The sequence below is a fragment of the Zonotrichia leucophrys genome, chromosome Z, assembly GCF_028769735.1.
Source record: "Zonotrichia leucophrys gambelii isolate GWCS_2022_RI chromosome Z, RI_Zleu_2.0, whole genome shotgun sequence".
NCBI lineage: Eukaryota > Metazoa > Chordata > Aves > Passeriformes > Passerellidae > Zonotrichia > Zonotrichia leucophrys.
This window is the reverse complement of record NC_088200.1, coordinates 32562691-32579178: the sequence shown is the minus strand read 5'-3', so window position 1 is coordinate 32579178 and position 16488 is coordinate 32562691. Positions and strand designations below refer to the sequence as shown.

Below are 16488 nucleotides of genomic sequence, written 5' to 3'. Positions count from 1 at the left end.
TATTTTCTTGTTTGTTTGTTTGCTTGTTTGTTTGTTTTTCCCCTGACATTGAGTCTATTGCATCTCACATTATTCAGATATCTATTTTGAAAGATGAATTATGGTTCTGGAAATAGTTGAACATGAAGCTAGATAGCTGGATAAAATACTGAGTAGCAAAGTACTAGCAAAGATTTGGCTGCAAGTACCAGTCTGCAATAATTAAAGTAAATAAATTTACAGTAGAAATAAAAACCTTCACATGTAGGTCATTGTGTTACAAATATTTACTTAAAATCTTCCAGCCAAAAGTATGCAGTTAAAGGCAAAAAAGCATTCTGCTATGCTTGTTATGAAATAATCAGCTGAGAGCACACCAAGTAAACATTGAGAACTTATCTTATGGTTTAAAAGTAAATAGTTTTAATAATTTAAAATTTTTAGATTATTCAGATAAAATAATGAAATAAAACAAGAAATTCCATTTTTAATATTTCTGGGGTGATAAATACAATATTATTTGGGATGCCTCTTTGGCAGTTTGCATTTTGGAAAGGCTCTAAGAACTATGTAGCTGGCTAACTAGCTCTGAGTCTTCTGATTCCTCATCATCCCTCTTTTGGCCTTTATTGTTCCTCTTTAGGTTCTCACTTCCCATCACTATTCTTAATGGCCCTATTTCCTGTCTCTTCATCTAAATGATACCATTTTATTTTTCTTTTTTCCTTACAAATTTTCACCACAATCTTTTATTTGCAGACTAGGGAAATCTGCATCTATTTAATCTGTGATTTATAGCACAGTTTTTGGAGACATATTGCATTCTAAATTAAACTGGAAAGTTCATAATGTGCAAAACCTGGCTTTTCCACGTATTTGTAGGGTTTTTTAAACATTGTTAAACTGTGTAACCATTGTTGTGATGATCATACTGTACAGTGCATTTTCTTTCTTAAACCAGTTTCTAAACCAGAAATAACTGGAAGTAATGGAGACATATAGGTTATCTTTGCTTTTTGCGTTCTGCTTTCTTTTTTTTTTTTAACTTTTTTTTGGGATTCCCTAAGATTTATGGAAAATATGTTGACACTTAATTGAGGCACTGTCTTCATGAAGTGAAGCTATGTCTTCATTACCAGACCTCTGAATTGATATAGGGTGAGGTGTTCCATCAGTATGCCATCAACATGAACATAACTTCCAAGTGTCTCAGAAAATAACCACACTGTTTTGATCACAGGATTCAAACTGCATCTATTAATATATAAGTTATTGTAGAAGTCTGGTAGTATCCATTGTAAGATATAATATGAATTTAAAATAGTATATACATTTAAAATATTATCTGCCACGGCCGTAATGCTCTTTCAAGGTGACCATGGTGATTAATATTTTCGAGATTTGAAGTGATAATTTTGAAGCGGGGGGAAACAGCTTTTGGGAGATTGTAGTGCAAATAATAACCTAGTTAGTGCAGAAAATAACCTAGTTAGAAAAGATTTCTTTATGTATGAAAGGGTTTCGGGACTGAAGAGTGAAACTGGGTCTAAATCCCAGGAGAAGCTAAATTGAATACTCTGCTCAACTCTCTTATTATCAAAAGTAAACAGTCAGTGCTTTGGCTATTTCTTCTCAATGTACTATTCAATGAAGATGCCATTAATAGTTCATAGATCTTTTTCGAACTGACACATGTGCAACTATAATGGAAGATGACAGCAAAAACCACCTATTTACCGTGAATGTAGTTCATATACCAGCTCCTTTGAAATGTTTCTTTTAGCCCTTTTTATTTAAAACATCTTATAAAAAAAGGTAGAGAGCGGGTTTTCCAACAGGGAGTTTCATGACCCAATAGGAAATAAATTCCAAGTCTCACAGAAAACTGCTTGCATTTTTCTCTTGCTCATGTTCTTTACTGGTTTTTAGTGGCAAGCCATGGCAAGAGACACATTTGAACTCTCAAATCAAAATACATGCATGCAGAAAATCATCTGTGGCCTGTGATGAACCTGTTGATATAATTGGTGTTTTTAAAATAACTTAGAAAATCTTCACATTCTTTCTGCTTAGGAATTCTGCCACAATTTTCTCATCTTTAGAAAAAGTACTTCTTTCAACCATGTAGCTTTAATGCTAGTCTGTGTTTCTTGCCTTTTCTCCCTAATTTCCTCATCTGCTTCCTCTGGGTGTTAAGTTAAACTGTTGCTTTAGATCATATATCCTGTCATCATTCTGCAATGAATTTTTCACTGTTAAAGTTGGAGCTGTTCTTACTTAGGAATGTGAAGTTAAATAACATGAGAGATGTTTGCCCAAGTAAAGCATCAGAACTCAATTACTAAAGGGACTTCAAGTTTCTGCTTTTGTGTGTGTTTGTTTACTGGTGAGGGGACAATCTGGCATAAAAGGGAGCTCTTCAGTTTTGGTACTGTTTTGAGGACTACTCCTAATAAAACTGTTTAGTTGCATTCAGACAGAACTCTTGTAGCAAAAGCACTGCAGCTATTGGTCAGATTTCTCTGTGTTGTTCGGCGTATTAAGTGAGACAAGAAGTCAAGGTGATGTCTTAGCTGTTTGAGCTGAAAAAAATAAAGCTGTATTTTACCAAGTAGACACTGCTCTTTCTAGTGTTACATGTGCATTGTTCTTTATACTATACTATATTGTACTGATCTATGTACTGTATTGTGTCCCTTTTGATACAGGGAAAATGTTTCAGAATTTAGGTGAAGAAATGGGTATTTTGAATATAAAAGTGAAAGGCAATGGCTCAATCTATTCAAAATATTTCATTTTTATGGTATATTTTCACACTCAGGAAAATGTTAAATTTTTGGCTTACAGTGATCCAAATCCGAATGGTGGAAATTGCGCCATTCAATACTGATGTATAGCTTTTTCCTAAAGACAATACATGCTTTCAGGTATCTTATTGAATTCACTGCAGTGGAAAGTTTTGAGGTTGTTAGAAGCAGTGCTAGTTCCTCTTCAGTTATGTAGTAACTAGTAACCGCTGGATAACCTACATCTTCTAGGATGATGCAGTGTGGATTTTCTTCTGCTGATTGTCAGATGTGTGTCAATTCTCTGCCCTGTTTGTGTTTTAGTTCCACTAATAGTTCAGAACCTCCTTTTTAGTCATTTGGTTTAGGTGATTGTAAGGGAAACTTTTTCTTTGACTTCTGATCGCCTTAACTTTTGAGCATCTGCTGAGTAACAGTTGGCTGTTGGCTGTCCCTGGGTTAACTCAGGAAAGAATTCCAGTCTTGTCTTTTGATTTCTCTGCTTTATGAGTTTAAATAATACCTGAAAAATGCCTAACTTACTGATTTTGCGGTTCAAAATAATGCTGTGCTTTAGAGCTGGTCCCTACATTTTTAGGAGAGAGGCTAAAACCTCAGACATTTTAAAAGCAGTTAATACTTTATGCATATGGTTGATATTGCTGTGTTGCATTTTACAATCTGTGAAGCTGCTGGCTGCTAGCAGCAGGGTTTCAGAGATAGTAGCTTACAATTATTTAGTATATTTTTCTTGCATTTTATGCCTTTCTACCGGTATTGATCAGCTGACTTTAAAATCCAGGAGGCTAAATATGTTACTATATAGTTCTAAAATTTCCACTAGGCCAAGAAACCTGAATTGCAATTGACCCTAGTGATTGGGTGATACAAATTTTAACGTTCATTAATTAAATTGTCACTTTTCTCTTGAAATATGGATGTGGTTTATTCCAGTTAAATGAAGAACAGTAGCATTGAGCTTGAGGTAGGGGTTTTATAGGAAGAGAAGCAGATTCTGGAAGCTGGTGATCTTTCACAAGGAAAGGCATCTTTGTTGTATCTTTGCACCAAAGCTACTGTTTTCCTTTTGTTCCCTCACTGTTGATACTATGCTTAGGATCATGCATTTAGTTGAATTTCGGCATAATAATAACTTTCTGTAAAGTACCTTTTTTGACCCCAGTTTCATATATCATACCATAACTAAGTTGCCCTTATGCTTGTTAGCTGAGCATATGTAGTTTCATCAGCTGGATTTATTTTGCATTGCTCACAAAGTGATGTGAAAAGTATATGTAAGCAAAGAGAGGAATTGAGGATACTGGTATCATACTCTGTCATTTTTGTCAACCTTTTTATTTTTTTGTTCTAGTCAGTTGAAAGAACTCTTGCTGCTGTTGTGCAGACCTTCAGCATTGCAAATGATTAAAGTTTCAAGCTTTTCTTGTGTAAGGACTTACAGGATTGGGTTGAAATGAAATGAAATTTTTTTCCCTCTTTTTTCGAAGTTTATGGTGTGTATAGACAAGGGAAGTCCCAGAAGTTTTCCTCTTTCAGGAACCTAAAGCAGTTCTGCATTCTTTTTCAAACGAGTTCCTGCAGTCCCCCTTTTTTCTTCATTATGACTATCTTGTCTTCAAACCCCCCTCTTTTTCCTTCCTTTCTGTCTTTGTTTTTCTCTTTGTCTCTCTTAGAGACATAGATTCCAACACCAATGTGCCTGCCTCTTATGAATGCTGTTAAGAAAGTGCAAAGAGAAGCTGATGATGAGAACAGGAGAAATGCATTAGATGATCACAGAAGCAATAATGGATGAGATTCCAGATACCAGAATGTTGTTTGAATAAAGATGGATAAGTTGCATGGGTTTGAAAGGCAAGATGGTACTTGGAGGGGACCTTGTAGGGTTCCTTTAGTTTCCTTAAGGTTCACATAGGCACCCAATGTTTCTTAAAGCATGTTGGAAACATAATACAAGGTGGGGCATAAATTTTGTATTCTATTTCACAATCTTTGGTGTGATTCACCACTTAATGAGCTTTTGGTAGTGAAGCACTAAAATGGTAACTTCTGGGTTCTTATCTGGATAAAACTTTGAACCTTCTGAAGTTCACTTATTAATTAGGGTCTTCTAGTTTTAGTCAAGTTGTCATCTTCATTTCAGCAGTGAGCCTGAAAATACTCTGTTGATGATTTTCAGGTCTGAATTGCAATTCAAGCTAATTGTTTTTATGCTTTCTTTTAGCAAATGCTCATCAAGAGGTGCAGCATATTATAAATAAACATGCTGAAGTAACAGACAAACCTATTTAGGATTTTTAAAATTTTATGAGCAAAAAGTGAACTTCCCAAATTATCATAATTTAATATGCCTTGTGAATGTATTTCCCATCATTTTTTAAATTTTAATTTTATAGGCTGGACTACTAACTTTTGTTGGAAGCTTTCATTAGTTTTGGAAACAAGAACAGCACAGCAGTTTGATCTTTGCTCATATTACTGAGTTTTCATTGTGCTGTATTATAACAATTTATGATGATTATGATATAGGATGCTTAGATGTTGCATAATTTGAAATGACTATATGTAACTCTGCATGATGCAACAGAAAGAGGCTCCATCATTTATAATACTTAGGCAAAATGAAGGTAATTTGATTTGCTGTGTTTTTTTCTCTAGATGGGTTCAGCTTTGTTTAATTTACTGCAAATACAAGCATCCGAATTCCAAACTGAAGTCATGGAACCCTAAGATACACCGTTACAGGTTGTCATCTATCTTGTCTTGATCTTGTGAAAGGCCTCAGCTTCAGTTTATGTTTCCTGGATTTTTAAAACTTTTCCCTTGTTTACTTTACAAATCAGTAGTTTCTAAATCCAGAAGTTTGGAGACTGACTTTCAAGTCATTTTTTAATTTTCAGATTATGCTCCTTTCTCTTAGTTTCATTGAATTATTCAAACAAATATAATGTTGGCCAAATACACATTAGCTTCATCCTTTTCTGAGGAAGAAAAGACTACCCTAAAAGGGTCACCTGTTAGTGGGTGGGTGTGGGTGGGTGCGTGTGTTTGTGTGCCTGGGTGCATGTGTGTGTGTGGAAAAAAAGCACTATACTTTCTATTAGTTATTTTGGGCCTGACTTTTTCAGGGCAGTTTCTTGTATGGCCAGCTTATTAAAAACCATTGGTTAGAGGTGTTACAGATAATGGTAGTAGTAAGGAAATAGCTTTTGTCAGAGACTAAAGTAGGAGCAGGTATAGTGTTCATGGGGTTGAGCTGGAGAAGAGAAAGCTTTATGAATCTTAGTCAGAACTGCTTTGTTTAACTTTCCAAGGTGAGTTGAAAATAAAGACTTAGACATAGGAACACCTGGTCTAATTCCATCTTCATTTAATCAAATAACACAGATGGATTTTTTACTTCTTGTTAGGTATCTCATTTGTTTTCAAATGGCTATTAATGTTATCTTTCATTTAATGTACAGGGTGATGGAGAGTATACTTCAGAGTCTATGTTTTCTTTTAAATGCAGTACAGTGGGGAAAAATAAACAGTATCTTAAATTCGGCTATCTTTAAAAGATATTACAAAAATCCTTTCATTTCTTGTGTTTAATATAAATTACATCTACAAATTGATACATTGTTATTTTTGTGGATCTTTGGTGCTTTGAATAGTTTCTCTGTGAGGAAATATTCTGGTGATTTTAGGCTATTGTATATCTGTCTCAAACAGAACTCCTTTCTGATTTAAGTAGAGGTTTCTGCTCACACATTAGTAGTATGATAAAGCCATAGTAATTTTTCAACACTATCATTTTGTCTTTAGGGATTTACTGAGATAAATTCCTGTTGAAATTACCATCTGAAAAAGGACTATCAGAATATGTCAGTAATAACATCTAGTTTTGATGTGCTGCTTCTCAAAACAATTTAGGAATAAATGTTTTTTTCATTTTGTGAAGTAGAGAGGTGAGTTGACCTGCTTATTATCTTCTGGTAAACAGACGAATGACTAAAATAGTTTTGGAGTGCTGTATTTATTATTTCACACTGTTGAATTAAAATGTCAGGCTGATATTCGATCAGTGAATTAGAAGAATCTAATGCACCAGAGCAGTCTAAATATATAGAAAGAATCCTATTGAAAGGAAGTTGTCAAATGCTCTCATTTGTAGAGACAAATGGTAAAGACATTAATTATTACTTCCACTTATGTGAAGTATAGAAGGTATACTTGTGTAGGTATGGCAGAAGGGGGATTCTGCGCATAAACTCTGGAGTGAAACCCAGAATTCTAGATTCAAATAATCCTGGAACATAGATGTTTTAAAACTCCAGACTACTATCCAGACCTGATTTTTTGCTTTTGTCCATGTCAGATTATTCAAAATCTTTTGTTTCTTAATGCGGTTCAGTGTTTTGCTTTTCAGAACATTGGAGCAAACTCTGTGAGTAAGAACAGCTATTAACTTAGACATTTGAACTTGGTGAGATCTAAAAAAATAGAAGATCACAAGTAGAATTATCACAGTCTGACTCTTTTTTATTTAACAAACCACATGTGAACAATGAGCAAGTAAATTACATCCATTTTGTTCATCAAAATGAGGAAGTAAATTAAAAGTTAATGGAAATAAGGCAGGATTACTACAGGAGGACCACATACTGTGTCTGAAAATAATTAATTTTACATTTTAATTTTGGAGTCTGTACTGTATTGAAGTTTGGATTCATGGTTGATTTAGATGTGAAATTGATTTAGTGTTGAATTTTAGCACCTTAGTTGGTTGCTGTCAAATTTGTAATTAAGCTAAATTTTTCAAGAAGGTATGTGATGTATCTTCTGTTACTTCTCTGTTTTATTTTAATTAGTATATTTACTTATGTGTATCTTAATTTGAAAATTTTTCAGCTGAGTGAGAAAAAACAAATTTGCTCAGAGTTTTATATAAATATTTATACTGCTTACATGTCTTTCTTGAAAGAAAACTAATTTGAAAAGTTCTGCATTGGCTACAGGTTGATTTTTACAAGGGGCAGTTAATCTCCCAAAACAGGCTTAATAATTTTAAGTTTTCATAGAGTCAGACACTAAATACGATTAATTAACTTAGGCCTAATTGTCAAAAATTAGATGGAAAGTCCAGGAATCACCAGTTTTCATTCAGTTTAATTTCAAACCGTTCCTATAGTCTATTTTTTAATGGACTGTACAGAAGATACCTTGCTTCTGCCAATCATGAAACTAAATACACTGTACTAACATCCCTGCAAGAATGGCACCAGCTGTTTTTAAACTTTGTAAATAATTCTGCATTCGTCAAGAAAAGATTCTACTGTTGAACTGTTGCTGCAGCCACTAGAGATTAATGTATAAATAAATAAATTTTTGTATGCAATACAGTGCAAGAAATATGAATCTTGGGGTAAAACATAGCAGTTGTTCCTGTTGATGTGTAAAGAACACATCATATAGGGTATATAGGTGCCAGATAAATTATTCATTACCTCAGTGAAACAATGAACCTGGAGGGGAGTGGACAATAACTTTAATTCATTCACACTGTCTTTTCCTCTTTCTTTTTCTTTCAAGTTTCACTATAGAACCTATACAAGGATTTTTTGTAGACTATTACTTCAGGCAGCAGTTAAGTAAAATGAAACAGTAAGGATTATCATAAGATCATTTTAAAGATCTTGTTATATTCCAAATATTAAAAAAATATTTTAAAATATAGAATATGTGTAAGGAAGTTGTGAACTTTTGCACAGATCCCAAAGTAATGCAGTAAATATTATTATGTAGGTAATTTACTGTAAAAGCAAACATCTCTTCATTCTTTTATGTGTACAGAGCTGAATCCCGGGGCAGCTGAAGCAACTGTGAAGACTTCTGGTGTTCACCCAATTTTGGATCATGCCCACACTATGAATTTCAACCCTTTGCTAGTTTTAACAATTTATCTCCAATATCAGCAGAACTGGCTTAATTTAAATTAATAAATGGGCAAAACCAAATGAGAAAATATGGTAGGAACAAAAAGATTATTTGAAGATCTCAGTTAGTTTAACACTGACAACATAGGGAAATAGGATAGGATAAATCATTTATGAAAGAGCAGCTGCAAATCTAAAAAGCCTTAAGGAAATATTTTAGTGTGTAGGTTAGTTAGTTCTAACTAAACATGCACTGCTTTAACAAGTGTTGCAGAAGAGGAATGTGACTAGTCTGAGCTCAAAAACTTTCTTTTTACATAAAGGAAAGAAAAATAATTGTTGCTGTTTCATATCTCAAGATTATTGGTATCCTTTTTGGCAGGTAGTTTTGAGGCAGATAGCAGCCTTAATGGAGGCACTACAGCTCATCTGAAGACTACTTCTATAACACTAAAATATACTAAGCCCAGTCCTAGCAAAAGTCAAGAAAAAAAGCAATTATAGAACATTACTTACATTGCAGGTGTGAAAAACATATTATTGTCTAGTTTTGATGCTTCCAGAATGATTTTTTTGGGCAGAGTATTCTTAGGTAAAATTGCAGCTATCACAGCTATCTTTAGATGTTTCTCTGCAGATGACGTCTTAATTCTCTCTGTTCAAAACAAGTTTGTGCGTACATGTGTTTATGAGGACTGGAAGAAATTTTAGACCTTTATTCTGATCAACTTGCTTCTGCCTTCTTTCCTAGGAAGTGTGTAGAGAGCTCTGGTGCCTCAGCAAAAGTAACCGCTGTGTTACCAACAGCATTCCAGCAGCAGAAGGTACTCTTTGCCAAACAGGGAGCATTGAAAAGGGGGTGAGTACAAAAAGTTTTATTGTTTGAAGAAGGAATTTATTGTTCAAAGACTACAAGAAAAAAGAACTAGAAAGTCAAAGTATTTCACAGCAATTACAACAGTTCAAACAAAAACATAGTTTATCATAATATGTGTACATTGTAATGGAAAGTGTTCTACAGAATTTTTTCACCATTATTTTATATGTGCAATTTAATAAAATTATTTCTCCTTTCTGTAAAACTCTAGAGCCTGGATCAAAAACAACCCCAAAACATGTTCTGTTTCTTCTGTATTTTTTGAGTAATTTTTGTAATTTAAAAAAAAAAAAACCTCTTCCAGTTTAATCTTTATTTGATTTTATACCACTCCTCCATTAAGAATTGTTACACTTATGACCTGCCATGGACTTTGAAAATGTGCAACATAATCTAGAGTCTAAACTATGTAATTCTGTTAGAAGGGAAAAGAATTTTGTTTTTCCCTGTATATACCAAATCGTACAAGCATATAGAAAAAAGGATGACTCCATAAAAGGATTTTATAAAAGCCTGTATTTCCCAGTGACTTTTCTATTTTGACTTTGAATTATTTTTTCATTATTCAGTTATGCTTGCATAACTGTTTGGCTTAACAGACTTTGATGTAGAGTCAGATAAACTCTTCTACCTAACAGAAAAGTACAGAAAGATGGTGTTGCAATAGATACATTTAGCACTACAATATCTGTCTGAATATGAGAATTTTGATTTTAAAACAATCTCTATATATCAGTAGTTTCAGACAAGAATATTAGAAGACAAAATCTATACAGATCTTGAAAAGGAGAGAAAAATATTTTAATTTATATTAAAGATACATACTAGGGAGGAAAAAATGCTTTCTAGGTACCTTTTTTCAAGATAATCTATTTTATGCAGGTTTGTACAAAGTGAAGAGAGTTTGTTACATTAAACCACTTCCAGTCTCTTTCTGAGAGTGGTTGCATCTGTTCATGAGATTCAGTGATCCAGACTGGATTTTTTTTCTGAACATCTATTCTCACTCTGACTTTTGTCATACTAGCTGAACTGGTTTCAACAAAGATAACAGTGCATTTTGACTTGCAATCTGATGTTTAAACAACAAGAATGAAGGCTTTTGGGCAGCTGTCACAGTTTATTAATGCATGTTGACGGCTTCATTCAGGGCCCATGACCTGGTATTTTCCTGATGGCTTTTCCATGCTGGGTTTGGAAATATTGGTAAACCATGTTAAATAAATTTATTGAACTGATAGTTTTAAAACATAGAGTGAATAGAGTTAGCCAATAAAAATAGAGGGATGTTCACAGTTTTTCCAAAAATGTTACCCAATATTAGAGTAATAGAAAATGTTAGAAGCCCTGCTCTTAAATCAGCAGTCTAGGTTTATTTTGGAACCACCCTCCTTTTTGATGACAAAGAGTAATTTACCTCAATTTATGTTTTTGAACCATGAGACTACAAGTTGAGATTCTTTTAGACACTGTGGATCTATTCCCTTGTCAAAAAGTTTTAATCAGTTTGCTCTCTGCCAAACATCTTTTTCCAGCCACCAGTATTTTGTTCCATTGTGAGATTTTAGAGGGAAGTGAGAGAATCCATACCATTTTACAAAGATAAACCTGTTAACCAAATATGCCTGTTAACAGCAGAGAATTGTGTCTATAAACTGTATCCAAAAACCTTTCTGTAAATTAATAGCTCCTGGTAACAATAAACCAGAAATCATGAGCTCTTTCCAAATATGTAATTTCCTTTCCAAAAGAGTAATGTGAAATAAATAGGTTACTGTGCTGTAACACATTCTTAGTGTACTATTATTATTGCTGTTGTTGTTATTATTATTATTATTATTATTATTATTATTATTATTATTATTATTATTATTATTAATAATAATAATAATAATAATAATAATAATAATAATAATAATAATAATAATAATAATATGCAGTCATGCCTACAGGCCCCTACCAAGTTAAGCCCTATTTTGATGGATTCTGTGCAGATATATAATAAATTAAATTTCCAGCTCTAAACGCCAAAGAAGATTTCAGAGTATTTAATTGTATTTGTTTATTTACTTATGTATTATGTGTGCCAAAAAGTCCAAACCATAATTTGATGCAATATATATTAATACCTTATTGGCAGAATGTGTAGGGATTTCTACAATTAAAACAGCGTAACCTTGTATAATAAAACTTTCTTGAAGTTGTTTTTATAGACTTGCCAAGCTTTTAATTCTTTGGGTTGAAATTTTCCGTGGTAGGTATCTGCTTACCAAGGAAGGTTTTTACAATGTTTTCTATAAGAGTTATTCAGCTGTTATCTGCATACAGGGAAAAATAATAGAATTGTTTCTTGCTGTTGATGGAACTGTTATCTGTTCTCTTCTGAAACTTTAATATATTCATGGTCTGGTGAAGGGTTTTACATATCAGCTGGGTTCAAAAAGGTACACTTTTTCTAATTTGTAATAAGAATTTTAAATATGCATGAAGCCCCTCTGTGGTGTTCCCAGAGATGTGGCTGTGAAGGTAAATTAATTGATCGATTTTTTAAAAATACAGTCATTAAGAAATTGTGTGTATAAAACAATAAGACAGAACTGATAGGAACACTTATGCTGTGTTTTAATTTAAAGTAATAAAAAAGGTGACCCTTTCTGTAGATCATAGATTACATCTATGCTAGGGATGGAAATGAGGGGCATACAACGCAAAAAATTCAAACACAGCGCAGTGCTGAAAGGATAGTTTATCTAGCTACATTGTGGGATGATTTAACTTGTCTTTGGACATTACCATAAAATAAATGTACGTTATTATTGAATATTACTTCCTTGCAAAATAATTGTTGAATCGATGATTGAAAATCAGTAGTTAAAATTTGCACTAATATTTTTCTTCCTCATACAAAATAGTAAATAATTTTTTCTCTATATTAGAGTACTTATTGTGTGTTTTTTCTGAAATCATAGTGTTATAAATGTTAATTCTGTAAAGCAGCTAATACTCATAAAAGTATCTCAAATGTGCCACATTTCATATTTTATTTTCATTAGTTATTTCTTTAGGAAAAATTTCAGAGAGCTTTTATTCACAGAGGATTTGCATATTTTATGCGTATTTGAATGCATCACTGTCATCTTTCTGCTGAAATAATGGAAAATTATTCTTTCAACAATTAGAGAAGAATTAATATTTCAGATCTAAACCTTCTGTGTAGAACTGGTCTTTTAAAATAGCTGTCATGTCCTCTTCTTTCTTCATATGGTGATTACTCAGTAGTCCTAACCTCATTATAGGAGATGAAGTTGCTGTCATTCTTGAAGGAAACACATTTCTGCAGTCCCATTAGAAGTAATGAAGACTTTTGTAATTTTTAATTATATGACAGACTTTTGTAATTTTAATTACTATGACAGAGATTGTATGCTGGCTTCACTGGTTTCCAGTGAAAGAGAAATTTTTACTAGAAAATTAAAAAGAGACAGAGAGGTGAGCATTAAATCAGATTTAAGTTCAGTAGATGAGAAAACGCAGCATTTATAGAGGTTTTACAGGGGAGCATGGGAATGTGGAAGACAATGTTTGCATGACAGTGAAAATGATACACTATAGGGATTTTATTCAGCTTTGGAAAAATAATGCACCTGTCTATTGTCTCTATAGTTCTAATAGTATGGAATTATGATGGTTTATCTATTCAGTTCTATATCTGTGATATTCTTATGAGTTTAAATCTGAGTAGCTTACATTTCTTAGCTTGGATCTTGATATGTTTGTTATGTATGTAGTGTAATTTAAATTAGATTAGTTGCTTACAGTTTTACTCTTAGAAGCATTTTCATTTTTAGCTTTTGACTTTAGCATATCTGTTCATGTACTTTTGTGGCATCTCTAATAGATATTAACAAGGAGATTTTTGCATTTATTAATAAAATTTCTATCAATTTTTCACTGTAAAGAGAAGAAAACCATATGATTTTAGGACTCTTCTAGCTCACTTTATACTCCATCCTTATTGTGTCATGAGAGGCATTGCAAAACCCTGTGGTGATGAGGGGTGGACACAGGAGTTGTCTTTTTTTTGGAAATGATCAATACTACAGAAATTTGAGGGAGTTTAAAAACAGCACTTGCTCAGCTTTTGGAAGGGAAATGTGCAGATTCAGGTCATGGTAGACCTGAGTCCATGCTCTGCTCTGTCACCTAAGCCTGCAGTAGGAGGAGAGGGTATCTTAATTGAGCTGTTTCAAATTCTCAGTGATATGGTAGACACCAGAATGTAATCAAAATACGGGCTCTAGGATTATTTCTGAATGGTTTAGAAAAGGTCTCTGATGAACTAAATTATAAACTTGTTTTAATAGTTAATAATTTGAGTGAATTTTGTCTGTCATTTTGTATTTCTGATTTAAGTAATAATATTGCAAAGTTTAAATGTTTGCTTGAATGAAGTACATGTGTCCATTCTGCCCCAAACAAGCGGCCAGTTACTATTATAAAGTGATTTTCTGTACCATGTCTAATGCTTCAGCACGACTTTTATTATGTCTGTAGTGTCAGTGAATGAAATGCTGAGAAAAATTGTTCCTTCATTGTAATGCTCTCCAGATTTTCTTTTATAACAATAAATACTTCCTTAAAAATGTTATCAGAGGAATTTTTCATTTTCTGTAATGAAGCCTCTACATAAATCTTCAGTAGAGGGTCTTTTACCAAACCAGGCTTGGAAATGAATCTTAGTGTTTAAAAGAATGTAAGCAACTTGTAGTTCCTTAATTGTGAAACATCAAGGAGGCTGATGAAATAAAAAATACTTCTGGTGTGTGTTAGGGACCTATAATTCAGGACTGAGTGGAGACATTTAACAAATCACACACACCCTCACCAATGTCTAAACATGGCTAGAAAAAGTAAAATACTAGCCTTGTTATCTGTACAGGGAATGCTAATGCCTATAATTGGTCATTGTCTGACCCTTATATTTTTCTGTCCTGATAACTCTGTCAGCCTCCAAGCTAATTTTGTGTTTCTTTTGTGAAATCTTTCAGTGGTGTTATCAGGGAGAGTGCGTCCCTTTTGGCACTTGGCCCCAGAGCATGGATGGGGGTTGGGGTCCGTGGTCAATATGGGGAGAGTGCAGCAGGACCTGCGGGGGAGGAGTCTCCTCATCTATAAGACACTGTGACAGTCCAGCGTAAGTAGCTAAAGTAAGCCGGAGCCAACAAAAAGACACATTTGGAAATTATTCAAAACTGTGGTTTCACTTGTTATCTGTAAAAATGTTTTGCTAGTTTGCCAACATTTGTCTTCAAAATCGCAGGCAGAAATGCTTAAACAGGAGTTCACTAGACATGCTTCTAACATTTTTTTATGTATCTTATGTACTGTAAAGATAGCTGGATTTATATTTAGCAGTAACCAGAATGGTTTTCTTTATGCGATGTGTTGTTCATCAAAATATATTTAAATCATGCCTTGGAGAAATTTCTTTCTTAGGGCATATTTCCTTTAATGCTTGTCTCAGATATAAAATAACAATTGCCAGTTACTTATTAAAAAAATAAACCCCAAATCCAACACAGTATTTCCAAGGTTTTCAATATAACTGCTTACATACAAACCACAGGTAGTAATATTACCTTGCATACAATGTATTTATGTGCTGCCTTGTCCCACATTTCACATGTGACTTCCTACTGACTCTTAAAAAACAATTCAACATCTTTTTTGCCTGCCATGACTCTCTGTTGGTATATTTGCCCTCTCTGAAGAGGGGCCAGCTTTTCCACTACAGCTTGATCTGTTGTATATATCTGTACTTGTCTTACAATGTCTGTTTTCCAATGCCCCGAGTGCTGTTCCAAAGAAGTTCTCTCAGGTCAGAACCCCTCTCTCTGTCATTTTCTCTTCTCAAATGTGGAATGCTTATTTCTATTGCTGTTCATTGCTGAATGAATTGCTTCTCTTTTCTGTTTTGGCTTTTACCTGTTCTGATTACCTCACCACATCTATAGGCCTTCCCAGGATAGTTCTATTACTCCATGTTCTCTTCCTGTCATTTCTCGTAATCACTATCTCCTTTACCACTACTGGTTTTTAAGACCACTTTTTCTGAATGTCATTTGTGTTTTTTTCATGGAAATTCATTCTCTGTCTTTTGTCACTCCTTTTCTTGTCTTCTGCTCTCTGTTCACTTGGGTTATTTGTATCTTATATCTGTGTTTTCCAAGCCAGGCCGTTCATCAGCTTTCCACTGCACTCTGCAAGACAGTTACCATAATGTCATATGGCTTTTACTTAAGGTGGTCTGTTTGTCCCCTGTTTTAGCAATAGCTACCAAATCCGGCCAATATCACTACTTACTCAATTGATCCAAAAGCAGAAATTATCTGTATGCATCAATAACACAGTCAGACTGTGTTAGTGAGAGAATAAGAATTTTTTTTTCCAAAGCAGTGTTTAAAATGCCTAGTGAAATGTTTGTTTGGAGCCTGAATACTATCCTAAGATTTTTTCCAACTTCTGTCACCATATATTTTGGTTGGTATGATGAAAATTATTAAATTTTCAGTGTTTAACAGGCAATTGCATTTGGGAGAGGGTATGTCTGCAATAGGAAAAAAAACCAACCCTGTTGATTAAGGATAACATTTCCTGGTTAAATACTGTAATATGAAAAATAGTATTGATTTGATAGTTAATTTTAAATTGTAATTATTTAAATTTTTTATTATGAAACCCTCACAAAGTATTTATTTTCTTTTTGCTATTAAATTGCAAGCCAAAGAGCTGATGTCTGATTAATCTTCCATATAAGTCTAAGTTAGTTCAATATTTGACCTGTATGGAAGTTAGATAATGTTCTTGAGCAGTTTGGGAATTTAACAGTCAATTACCTAAACTAACA

At 33.5% G+C, this 16488-nt stretch overlaps 1 protein-coding gene across 1 annotated transcript in view; it reads left to right on the top strand.

Annotated features, from left to right (window-relative positions):
- Window positions 1-16488, top strand: part of ADAMTS6 (ADAM metallopeptidase with thrombospondin type 1 motif 6) — a gene marked incomplete at its 5' end in the record, with an annotated part of 134084 nt that overhangs the window by 75405 nt on the left and 42191 nt on the right. Inside the window, 2 exons of the mRNA XM_064736453.1 lie at window positions 9456-9563; window positions 14630-14775. Of these exons, the coding sequence (XP_064592523.1) occupies window positions 9456-9563; window positions 14630-14775 (254 nt within the window). The remainder of the gene's footprint in view (window positions 1-9455; window positions 9564-14629; window positions 14776-16488) is intronic.